The sequence below is a fragment of the Poeciliopsis prolifica genome, unplaced genomic scaffold (assembly GCF_027474105.1).
Source record: "Poeciliopsis prolifica strain line A6 unplaced genomic scaffold, Auburn_PproV2 SCAFFOLD154, whole genome shotgun sequence".
Classification (NCBI taxonomy): Eukaryota; Metazoa; Chordata; class Actinopteri; order Cyprinodontiformes; family Poeciliidae; genus Poeciliopsis; species Poeciliopsis prolifica.
In genome coordinates, this window is record NW_026562529.1 from 122688 (window position 1) to 134473 (window position 11786).

The window sequence follows — 11786 nt, forward strand, 5'->3', positions numbered from 1 at the left end:
ACCTTCTGCAACGCTGCCATGAGAAACTGAAAGACGCAAAAGCAAAGTGAAGAACCGGTCCGGTCAAACGGCATCTGAAGGTCAGAGGGCATCTGAAGGTCAGAGGCAGTTACTCAGTTTAGGTGCAAGAAACAGAGACACACAGTCACATAGAGGCGTTACATCATTTATTTACAGATAAATCTCAGAATGACATCAGCAGATCCAGAACCCGGCAGGGGGCAGCAGAACCCAGCGGGGGCAGCAGAACCCAGCGGGGGTTTTCGGGTGTTATTAGCACAAGGTTCTGTGGTTCTCTGAGGATCGGTTACTGCTGACATCAACAGGTCAGAGAGTCTCTGGGCAATCGGGTTCTGGAACGGATTCCGTCATGGATCAGGCAGATCCTGGGTGGTCAGTGGACTGAATCCAGTTAAGTTTTTTCTGACCCATAAAGTCTCTGACCTCGAAACTGGTACGGTCCGATTGGTTCCTTCCAGTTTGTGGCTCAGTAGCTGAATGATCAGAACTATCAGAACACAGCTGCAGAATAATACCGGATCAGAACATTTACAGTATTTACATCCAGGCTGTGGTCCAACGTTCACAGAACCAATCTCTGGGCTTCTCCAACCAGAACCAACCAACCCATTGACCCAGTCAGGTCCAGTTTGCTCACCTTCAGGCCGGGCTGATGGAACCGGACCCGAGCAACGGAATTCTGGACAGGAGCTGCTGAGATTCAGGTTCGTTCTGCAGGTCCGGTTCTTTAGTAACCAATGGCCCGCTTCAATCTGCAGACTGAAACTTCTGAGCGCGCTCACTGGAGATGTTTGTTTCATCCAATCACATTCACACACACAGTCCATAAACGTTAACGAGTCGAATTACTGAGTCCAGTAACTCCACAAATTAATGAATCAAATTAACGAGTCCAGAGACGTTAACCAGTCTAGTTAATGAGTCAGTTAACAAGTCTAGTTAACGGGTCAGTTAACGAGTCTAGTTAACGGGTCTAGAGGTGTTAACAAGCTGTGATTTTAACAAATCCAGATCTGAGTCGTGGGAAACCCAGTGGAATGAAAAACATTCCTCATCCTCCAAAATAAAAGCTCTCAGGAGAAACTGTGAGGAGCCTCATCTCGTGTGGCCACGCCCACCTCTGATGTCATAGCTGATCACCTGAAAATCTGCAGTGGTCAGTATCCAACTGGATTCACTTAACACTTCCTTAGTTTACCTCCACCAGGGGGCGCTACCTACACAAAGGATCCACAGATAGGTGAGTCTGTCCACCTGAGGTCCAAAGTCTCGCTGCCGGTTCCGGCTGATCACACGGAGGATTCTCGGGCCGTTTTGGATCCGAGTGCGCCGGCCCGGCTGAGGAAAGGGAAGGCGGTTCCGAGGCAGCCGGAGGCGACGGTCAGACCCAGGCTGGCCCAGGCACAGCAGATGGACCCGTAGCCGTGGTCCACATCGGACGGGAGGCCGTAGATGAAGGGCGGGTTCCTGGAGAGGTCGTAGGTCACGCTGGCTGCATACGTGCACAGAGAAATGGTGCAGAAGATCCCTGCAGACAGAAGCAATGCTGGGTCAGAACACACAGAGGATCCTGGGTTCTGAAAGCAGAACATGACCCAGTAGAACCTCAGTGGGTCAGAACCTCAGGACTTTCAGCGAATCAAACAGAACCGGGATGCAAACAGAAAGTTCTTCCTCTTGTCTGGAATCACCTGCTGCTGAGCCGCCGTCCGGTTCTGGTTCTTAACAGATCTCATGCGTACGATTACACACGCTCCACCGTGTGTAATCGTACGCATGGTTCTGTGTCCGGCCCTGACCGGTCCAGTGACCTTCAGGGTGTGCGGCAGCGCCTGGCTGCCCCAGCAGGGGCGCCCCCTACCTGCCATCAGGAAGAGCAGGCCGGAGACGTGCTGCGTCAGACTCTCCTCCCAGAAGAAGCCGACCGACGCCACGATGCTCCCGCACAGCAGGACGGCGGCGGCCATTCCCAGGAAGCCGGCCGTGATGCGCCGCAGATCTGAGGACACACACACACACACACACACACACACACACATATAACACACACACACACATATATAACACACACACACAGCAGTGAGCATCTGGACCTGTGCTGCATGAGCAGGCAGGAAGTTCTCAGAGTACCAGGTTCAGGTTCTGGTTCTGGTTCTGGTTCTGGTCTTTAGTTTCTAATGAGGCTCAGAGATCCATACATTGTTGCCATGGTAACCAGCTTCTGCTCACCCCTTCTGTTACATAACCACTGTAGCATGTTTCCATGGCAACTGGCGACATACAGTAAGGACTAAGGAGCAGCCAATGAGAGGCTGACGCTGAGTGATGTCACTCAGGTGACATCAGCCTGCAGGTAACCTTCACATTGTGCATGTGTGTGTGTGTGTGTGTGTGTGTCTGTCCCTGTGTGTGTGTGTGTGTGTGTGTGTGTGTGTGTGTGTGTGTGTCTGTGTGTGTGTGTGTGTGTGTGTGTGTGTGTGTGTGTGTGTGTGTGTGTGTGTCTGTGTGTGTGTGTGTGTGTGTGTGTGTCTGTCTGTGTGTGTGTGGTGTGTGTGTGTGTGTGTGTGTGTGTGTGTGTGTGTGTGTGTCTGTGTGTGTGTGTGTGTGTCTGTGTGTGTGTGTGTGTGTGTGTGTGTGTGTGCTTACGCAGCAGGTGCCACTCGTCCTGCTGGATGGTCCTGGTCAGGTTCAGAGGGATGTTTCCTTAAATCTGATTGGCTGAGAGAAGTGGTACTTCACAGCTGTGCAGCGATCTGCGATACCTGCAGACACACAGGTGAGACACATCTGTGATGATGTCATCAAGCAGCAGAAGCTCCCTGATAACCTGCCAACCTTCAGGGTCAGAGTGCAGGTGCATCATGGGAACCATAGTGATGCGCAGTGGCTCTAAGCTGACTAATGGAGGCTGATGTAATCTGTGGTTCTGGTTCTGCCGGAGCGGGTCACCGCGTTCGGTAGGACCCAGTCTGCTGGTGTCAGGTCAGCAGGACCTTGGTTCTGATCCGTCCTGGCCCACCGCTGTTGGATCGGGTCAGAGCTCAGGATTATCCAGCTGCACGTCTTCAACACCTGGACAGGAACTGGAACCCAGATGGTTCTGGAACCTCCGTCTGGACCGGCCTGTGGGCCGGGCGTTCTTAAAAGGGTTCTACAGGAGTCTGACCGGGATCAGATCCAGAACCTGAACAAACCATCCAACCAGGGGAAAGCTGCAGCTGGTGAATCCAAAACCAGCAGGGAGAACCAGAACCAGAACCAGAACCAGAACTAGCTCTCAACTGCTGTCACCGTGGACAGGTTGCCAGTCCCACCAGTCCTCCCAGTTCACTGGTACCAGCAGGTACTGGGTTGAGTTTAAACTGAGCTTCTTCTCACTCCAGTTCAATTTCAACACACAGATTGATGAGGCGATGACATCATCAGGTGACCTTTGACATCCCCTCCTGTGATGTCATCAGGGTCACGCCTTCAGGAAGCTCAGGTGTCTGAACGGAACATCCGCAGCAGCAGATCACGTGATGAAGCATTCCCACCCATCCGTGGTGCATTTATTAGTGTGTGTGTGTGTGTGTGTGTGTGTGTGTGTGTGTGTTTGTGTGTGTGTGTGTGTGTGTGTGTGCGGGCTCACGCACCCCGGTCGATCAGCTTGTCGATGTCCGGGTCCAGTCCCTTGAAGTAGCACTTCCTCCAGAGGCCGGAGTGCGTGGAGAACAGCGGCCTGCCGCACTCCGTCTCCAGGATGCCCATCCCAGGATGGCCCGCCAGTTCTCCAGCAGCTCCTCCTCCCTGCTGCCCACATGCACGGGCTTCATCAGCGCCACGTCCCGCTGCCGGGCCGCGGCGCCGCCGGTGTCCACCAGCGGCAGGTGGTAGATGGCATCTCCCGGTTCTTCTGGTCGTTGGAGTCGGAACCGTCGCAGTTCTGCTTGTGCCTGCGGGTGTCGGTCTGGTACCAGTGGTCGGTGGAGATGGCGGTGACCAGCAGCAGCAGGGACAGCGAGCTGAGCGCCAGGCTCACCGCGGACACCTTCACCGTGATGGGCCGCGCTCTCTCCATGGCCGGCAGCTGGACCGAACCGGCGGCGGTTCTGCTTTCTCTGCGCGGGTTCCGTTACTGGACATGCTGAGCTGCCATCCTCCTCCTCCATCAGCTGTTCCCGGTTTGCCCTGGAGAGCGCGTTGTCATGCCGACTGGCCTCTGAGCTGCGTCAAGGTGCGTGCAGGTGGGCTGCTGCACCGGAAGCCGGCCCTTCACAATAAAAGTCCAGCGTCATTCTTGTTCTCGAAACCTCCAGTGACTCTCTTCCTGCTGGCGTCAAAGAACCGAAGTGAACTTTGACCTACACCGTCTGACGTCATCAGCAGGTCCTAACCACCTGCTGGTTCGGAGACCAGAACGACAGACCCTCTGATTACGCAACATCTGTTCAATTAATCTGGATTATTCCCATCATTATTGAATTCTTGAAAGAGGAAATATTTTCATAACGTCTGCATTAAGTTATAAAGTTATAATATCCACCCTGAACCCAAAACTGCTTTATGTTTATCCAACATAACCAGTTTCAACTATTTTATGATGAAACTAGAAGAGATTATAACTCAGGAGCTCAAGTCCAACTCCAGCCCACTGCCCTGAGACCGGCCTAGTCAAAGGCCGAATTTATGCATATGAACACAGACTGGACTGGAGAACTGGGTCGGACTCTCCACCCCAGAACTCAACTGGTTCCAGTCTAACCTGAAGAACTGGAATTTTGTCTAAATCAAGAGGTCAGAGGTCACCCCAAGGCTCCATCCTACGACCCTGTGATTCAATGTCTGTCAGCCTCCAATGGTTCAGGTGACAACAGGAAATAAGACCGGTCACATGACGAGCAGATGCTACAGCTCCAGTTATGGGGTAGGGTCCCATGTGACCTATGACCTCATCAAGGTCTGCTGGTGACCTCAGCATGAACAGAGAAATGTGTGGATAACCAGGAAGATCCAATTCTGCACCACCCATTCTACACCACCCGGTTCTACACCACCCAGTTCTACACCACCCAGTTCTACACCACCCGGTTCTACACCACCCAGTTCTACACCACCCAGTTCTACACCACCCGGTTCTACACCACCCAGTTCTACACCACCCGGTTCTACACCACCCAGTTCTACACCAGCCAGTTCTACACCACCCAGTTCTACACCACCCGGTTCTACACCACCCAGTTCTACACCACCCGGTTCTACACCACCCGGTTCTACACCACCCGGTTCTACACCACCCGGTTCTACACCACCCGGTTCTACACCACCCAGTTCTACACCACCCAGTTCTACACCACCGGTTCTACACCACCCGGTTCTGCACCACCCAGTTCTGCACCACCCGGTTCTGCACCACCCAGTTCTGATTTTAGGTAAATTGAAAATGTTATGAAATATTTGTTGCTTCATAAACTTTTATAATGTTCTTCCCTTCAAGGCTTTTATGTGCTTCGCTTCATCTTGGCGTTAATCGTGTTTCTGTGCTGTTGGGTTTTTCCGGGTCGTTTCCGGGTCGTTTCCGGGTCGGCTCTGCAGGCCCGTCGCTCAGCGGGAAGCTCTGCCTCCTTCACCTGCTGGATGGATCCAGATCATCTAGTGCAACATGTCTGGTGTTTCAGTGTTTCCCATTTGAAAGCAATAAAAACAGCGAAGCAGGAAAATGACTTCATCGTAATGAAGTCTGTTCTCTGTTCATAAAAATCCAACTCTCTTGGCACCTTCACTGGTCGTTCATAAATCTGATGGTTTACAGATCTGCTGCTGCTGGATCAACCTGCTGGTTCTGGTTCTGCTCTGCATCAGAACCAGAACCAGGAGAAGCAGCATTCAGCTTCTATGCGCCACAGATCTGGAACAAACTTCCTGAAAACTGTAAAACAGCCGAAACCCTGAGCTCCTATAAACCCCGACTAGAAGCTGTTCTACCTCTGAGGCGAAACGGATGAATAATTTATCGTTGGGACTAAATGCAACGTTTCGATTCTTTGCTCTGTTTTTGAAACGACGTGTTGCTGAAATGTGAACCACAAATCACATCTGATTGATCAATAGCTAAACATTCAGCTCCAAACTGTTCAGTTTGCTCAGAGCTACATGTTTAGCCAAGATGGAAATTTACTTTGAGACAGGTGGAGGGAGGAGGACTTTCAAAATAAAGGCTGGGCCAACGCTCCACCAGTCCTGCTGGTGAGACGCTGCAGCATCTCGATGAGCCATCTTTTTATTTGGTGGTCCACTTCCGGTTATCAGCAACTGATTCAGAGTCAGGTCTAAATATTTGGCTCAGAGATCCATAGGAATCGCACAGCCACCCTAATGAGCAGCTGATGTAATCCGGTGGTTTTATTTTGAAATTCGGTTGTGAAGGAAACTCCAGATTAGTGCTGAGTCTGCAGATCGATGGGGGGATTAGCAGGAGGGGGTGGAGGTGTGTTTTCCTGTTGGAGGGTCATGTGATTGGACTGGACTCATCTTCGTCCTTGTCAGCTTTCTCTCGTCTCCGTGGCGACCGGGTGACTGAGGCCTCCTGGGAGCATCAGGTGATGCTGCAGGCCGTCCCAGGAAGAACATAAAAGCTCTGAGAGCGATCAATAATTCAGGAGCGACCCTGCTGGCCTCTGCTGCTTCCTGTAACTCAACACCTCCCCCAAACCAGCCAGAAGTGACTGGAGCTTCGGGAACAGGAAGTGAGGAGAAAACGCCTCTCTCCAAAATAAAACAAAATGAAAACAGGAAGCTGCACTGGATGCAGGGGCGCTGCCAGAAATCCTAGGGCCCAGGCGGCTGCTGTTCCTGTTTCTTGAGTCGATTTGACCCATAAAAGGCGTCACATTTCAAAGGCCTCGCTGTCTTTGGATAGCAGCACAATATTTACATGCAACAGTCCTCATGCTGCAGGCCAGTCGGTTGCATTTAGACACTCAAATGTCTTAAATACACATAAAGCAATCCAGACTTCTCAAAAAATGTTACGTAGTTGCATTTTATTCAAGCTGCACTATATAAGTTTAATAAAAAAATATGCGTTTTCCATATTTGTTAAAGTTGGCACCATGTTGTAATAGTTTGTTATGAGACAGATAATCTGTGAAACCAATCAATCTCCTCCACCTGAGCTGCTATTACTGGCTAATGCAACATTGTGACCAAAACAACCAATCAGAACCAGGAGGAGGGTCTTAGCGCTGTCAATCAACCTTGTTCACTGCTAAATGTGCTAATCAATGGGGTTAGAGCTTCTGCTGACCAACTCACAGGTTGTTAAATGTAGTAAAACGTCCAAGTTAAATAGATGAATATGTTAGTAATTTCTTCCCTTAATTCCTTTACTGCTAGTGAAAAGGGGGGAGGGGGGGGCGCACTTTTCTCCTACATATTATGATGTTTCTCAGTTATTTAAGTGACCAAAGGTCTGTATTATCATTATTATTGTTTTCATTTTACTGCCTTTTCACTGCAAACACCAGTATTTCATATTGTCTTATAAAAATGTATTAATGGCCCAAACATAACGATAAAGACTGAGACAATAAATTATTATTTTTTTATTCAAATGAAAAGTTCACATCACCAAGCTGATATTTTGTCGTTGTGTTTTATGCAGAGCAGCTCAGATTGAGCTCAGTGTTTTTTCACCTCTTGGGTCAAATTAAAAGTATTGTAAATAATTGTGGCTCCTTTGACATCCAGCTCCGCCCAGTCGGACCGGAAGCTCCGCCCAGTCAGACCAGAAGCTCCGCCCAGTCATACCGGAAGCACCACCCAGTCGGACCGGAAGCTCCGCCCAGTCAGGCCAGAAGCTCCGCCCAGTTGGACGGAAGCTCCGCCCAGTTAGACCGGAAGCTCCGCCCAGTTAGACCGGAAGCTCCGCCCAGTCGGACCGGAAGCACCACCCAGAGCAGCTCAGAAGCTGCATCCTGTCAGCTCTTCCTGTGTGTGTGTGTGTGTGTGTGTGTGTGTGTGTGTGTGTGTGTGTGTGTGTGTGTGTGTAATACCTTGTGGGGGCCAAAGCCTAGTCCCCACAACAGGGTCAGAGGTCAGAAATAAAATAAAGAGCCACACAAACCTGTGTGGTAAATCAGCACCAGTCAGTTTCCCCCCCCCTTTCAAAATAAAGGTCTCTGAAGGATGACATTAATGCAGCCAGATACCGTGGATCCAGATGGTTGCCCTGGTGTTTCTGCAGCTGATTATTGATAATGAAGATATTATTGGTCAGCTGTGACAGGAAGTGGCCATGTTGAGCGCGCTCAGAGCGGCCCGGTTCTGCTGACCTGTTCAGATCTGAGCTGCATCAAGGTCAACAGCAAGGACCCTGCTGCCATGGCAACAGGCTATAAAAACAGCAGCAGAGACGCCGCCATGTTGTGTGTGGCGACTCGGTCTAAAAATGAGAGCTGGAGTCCAACACCAACAAGTCCACCCTGGTAGAGAGTAAGAATTCAGAACCGGAAGTAACTGATAACAGCATCAAAATAAATGTTCAGTTGTTTTTCTGATTTCAAGATGAGGTTCTGAACTTCAACCCGGTTCTGATAGGACCCAAAGCAGCAGCAGCTCCTGCAGAAGCTCCTCCCACCAAAAGGGGGCGGAGTCACCGCCTAATTGGACCAGGTCCGACCTGCTCTCTGGTACCTGCAGGGATTCCAACTGGTTCTGAAATCACACATGAGCAACTGGACCAGGATCAGGGTCGTTGTACCGGTTCTGGATCGGTTCCGACTGATGGTGCTCTTTCTGACCATTTGGAATCAGAACCAGAACCCAGCATCAACACCACCTCTGGCCCAACAGAACCAGAACCTGCAGAAGTCTCCTGGGCCTCCAGAACCATCACAGTAACTAAATGGGTTTAAGGAGCTGTGTTATGGGTCAGAACCAGTCCAGAACCAGAACTTTCCATTTCCCTCCAGCTTCAGTTTTCCTTTAAATATTCCAGGTGATGAATGTCAGCCTGCTGGTTCTGGTGAACCCGGTCCAGAAGGAAACAGGTCCAATCATGTTCATCTAGAGATGAGTAGGCAGTACCGGTACCAGTCCCAACCCGACCACCAGGGCGCTGCAGAGTTATCTAGAACCAGGTTCTTCAGCAGGCAGGGCCGTCCTCTGGTTCTGGTTCTGGTCGACCCAAAACTGAAGTTTCTATAAAAGAACCAGATGGGGTCAGTAGAGCTTCCGACCCGTTAAAGGTCCAAAGATCAAACAAAAAAATGAGTTGATAATGTCTGAAGCCCAAACAGAACCAGTTCTGGATCGGTTCCGGTTCTGCAAGGTCAAGAGGAACTGATTGATTATTAATTGTTCATTACTATTGATCCTTTCAAGAAGATGAAAAATGACCTGCAGCTTCTTATAGTTAGGTTCTGATTCGGTTCTGTTGTCTCCGCAGAGTTCTGGACATCAGAACTTAGAGCCCAGTTCGGTTCGACCTGCAGAACCAGAGAAGGTTCTGGTTCTGAGCAGTAAACAGTAAAAAAACAAAATTAAAGTCTTTGCTGTGATATTACGTCACGCCTATAAACGGGTCACGTGGTTCGGTTCGGTTCTAAACTCAGCTGCTGTCAACAGGCTTTATTCTGAAAGTCTTGGCGCAGACCAGCAGCCGGAAGCAGAGAAGCTTCTGAACCGTTTGGACCGTCGGAGCTCCGAACTCACCTGAACCAGTGCGACCAGAACCCGGTAAGGTCCGGTCCGGGTCGGTCCGGTCCGGGTCGGTTCGGTCGCTCATCTGTACACAACCCGCTGCGGTTCGGTTCGGGTTTGGCCCGGCTCTGTCTGGAGGAGCAGCAGAACCTCGGAACCATCACTGAACGGAGTTCGGTTCTATTTGGACCCGTTCCGTTCGTGACCTTTCTGTTCCGGTCCAGTCCGGCTGAACCGGACATAGTAAATCTGTGTGGGCCGAAACCTCGGAACCGGGTCGGAACCGGTTCAAGCCGGGTCACATTAAAGGTCTGAGGGTGACGTCACAGATTATTGTGCTCAGAACTCATAAGGTTCCGACCGGTCCGTTCAGCAGAAACGATCCAGAACTTCTGGTCCTGGACGCCGGCATGGCGCCCCCTGCTGCTCAGATGGAGAGATCTGATTGGCTGCTCGGGGTCGTCTCCTCTGATGGTTCTGGTTCTGTCCGGTCCGCAGGTCCGGTCCGCATCATGGCTTTGATCTCACTGGATGACCTGGAGGGATTGGACGACGAGCAGCTGGACGATGACATCACCGACAACGCCGAGCCAATGGGGGACGAGGACGGCCTGCTGAGCCACTGGCAGGCGGTGGCCAGCACCCACCAGGTGTCTGTCCCTGCAGGTGAAGGGGCGGGGCCAAACACTCATACAATCACACGCCTGGTGAATGGGCGGGGCCAAACGCTCATCCAATCAGACGCCTGTTTTCTCTGCGTTTCAGAAATGACCGGGCCGATCCAGGAAATGACCCGGAACCGCCAGCAGAGGGAGCCGCTGCCCTTCGTCCTGATCTCCCGCCATGAGAAGGTACAGACCATAATGGGCTCTGAGTCGCTGTCACCGTGGTGACGGCCTGTGTGTGTCCAGATGGGGGAGGTTCTGTACGAGGAGCGGCGGTACCCGGCCGGGTTCTGGGTGGGCGCGCGGCGCGGCGAGGATCTGTACGAACAGAGCATCTCCCTCGCCTTCATGAAGCTGATGCGCTTCATCTGCAAGGAGAACTCTGCAGGTGAGGCCCCGCCCCGACACCTGTCGGTTGGCGCGCCCGATGACATCACAATGTCTCTGTGGTTGCAGGGCGCTACCTGGGCATGACCGTACCTGTGGTCAGCAGCGTCCAGGTGATGGAGGACGGCGAGACGTTTGAGAAGAGTGTGGAGACGGCGTTCTTTCTTCCCTCAGAGTTCCAGAGTAGCGTGCCGCACTCCCTCGATCCCGACATCAGCGTCAGCTACCGGGAGCCAATCAGAGTGATTGCAAGGTAAGCCCCGCCCCTTCTGCTGTGGGACGTCAGCTGACCCGCCCCTGACTCTAATTGTGTGCAGGACGTTCTACGGGACGACCACGGAGCAGACGGTGGGCTGGCAGATACGCGTCCTGCGGGAGCTGCTCGACCCCGGTGACCCCGGCGTCCACAGCGACCGCTTCATGGTCGCCGTGTACGACAACCCGGGAGCGCAGCAGCGCCGCAACGAGATCTGGTTCATCCGTAGAGAGTCGTAGGCTCCTCCCACTGAGCGTACCTCGTCAATGGACCAATCAGAACGCTTTTTTGTAAACCGTTGCTGGTCATTGGCTCTCACATACAGGAAGTTTCATCTGATTGGTTGCTGCTGGAAGCAACTCTAACTTCCTGCTCCCAGACAGTCTGACATCACTTCCTTTTCTCCAATATTGTGAAGTCACTTCCTGATTGATGTTGGGTTCCTCCAACACAATGACATCACTGCTAGCAGCACGTTACTTCCTGTCCTGTAAATGAAATACTGGAGTTTTTACATGTTAAAATGTTGGGAGGCGAAGCCTGATCCACGGAGCTCCGCCTCTCTGATGCGTTCAATGTCTGTTCATAAAATCTGAATTTTTGATGTTTTTCTTTCTTTAAAAATATTTCAACAGATTTGGCTGTGTGTCGTGTCCCTCTTCCTGCAGTCAGGGGGCGCTGCTGCTCGCGCGTAGCAGCTGTGGCGCGTTTCCATGTAAGCAGGATATCAACAACATACATGAATCCAAAGCAAATTTATTACAAAAACAGGTAAC

General features: G+C 51.5%; 1 protein-coding gene and 1 pseudogene across 1 annotated transcript; one reads left to right on the plus strand and one right to left on the minus strand.

The window, feature by feature from the left end:
• Nucleotides 1-152: 152 nt before the first annotated feature.
• Nucleotides 153-4282, minus strand: LOC129356045 (transmembrane protein 178A-like; annotated as a pseudogene).
• Nucleotides 4283-9653: 5371 nt separating this feature from the next.
• On the plus strand, nucleotides 9654-11646 carry LOC129356049 (heme-binding protein 1-like). The gene is made up of 6 exons (XM_055025665.1): nucleotides 9654-9738; nucleotides 10201-10368; nucleotides 10468-10553; nucleotides 10614-10755; nucleotides 10824-11007; nucleotides 11072-11646. The coding sequence occupies exons 2-6, from the start codon at nucleotides 10215-10217 to the stop codon at nucleotides 11247-11249; spliced, it is 744 nt and encodes a 247-aa protein (XP_054881640.1). The 5' UTR covers nucleotides 9654-9738; nucleotides 10201-10214; the 3' UTR covers nucleotides 11250-11646.
• The last annotated feature ends 140 nt before the right edge of the window (nucleotides 11647-11786 follow it).

Bases quoted from the DNA above. Each gene is read 5' to 3' on its own strand.
- LOC129356049 (XM_055025665.1), top strand. From the start codon at position 10,215: ATGGCTTTGATCTCACTGGATGACCTGGAGGGATTGGACGACGAGCAG. The intron at 10,369-10,467 runs GTGAAGGGGCGG...TCTGCGTTTCAG, and splicing joins CCAGGTGTCTGTCCCTGCAG to AAATGACCGGGCCGATCCAG. The intron at 11,008-11,071 runs GTAAGCCCCGCC...AATTGTGTGCAG, and splicing joins CCAATCAGAGTGATTGCAAG to GACGTTCTACGGGACGACCA.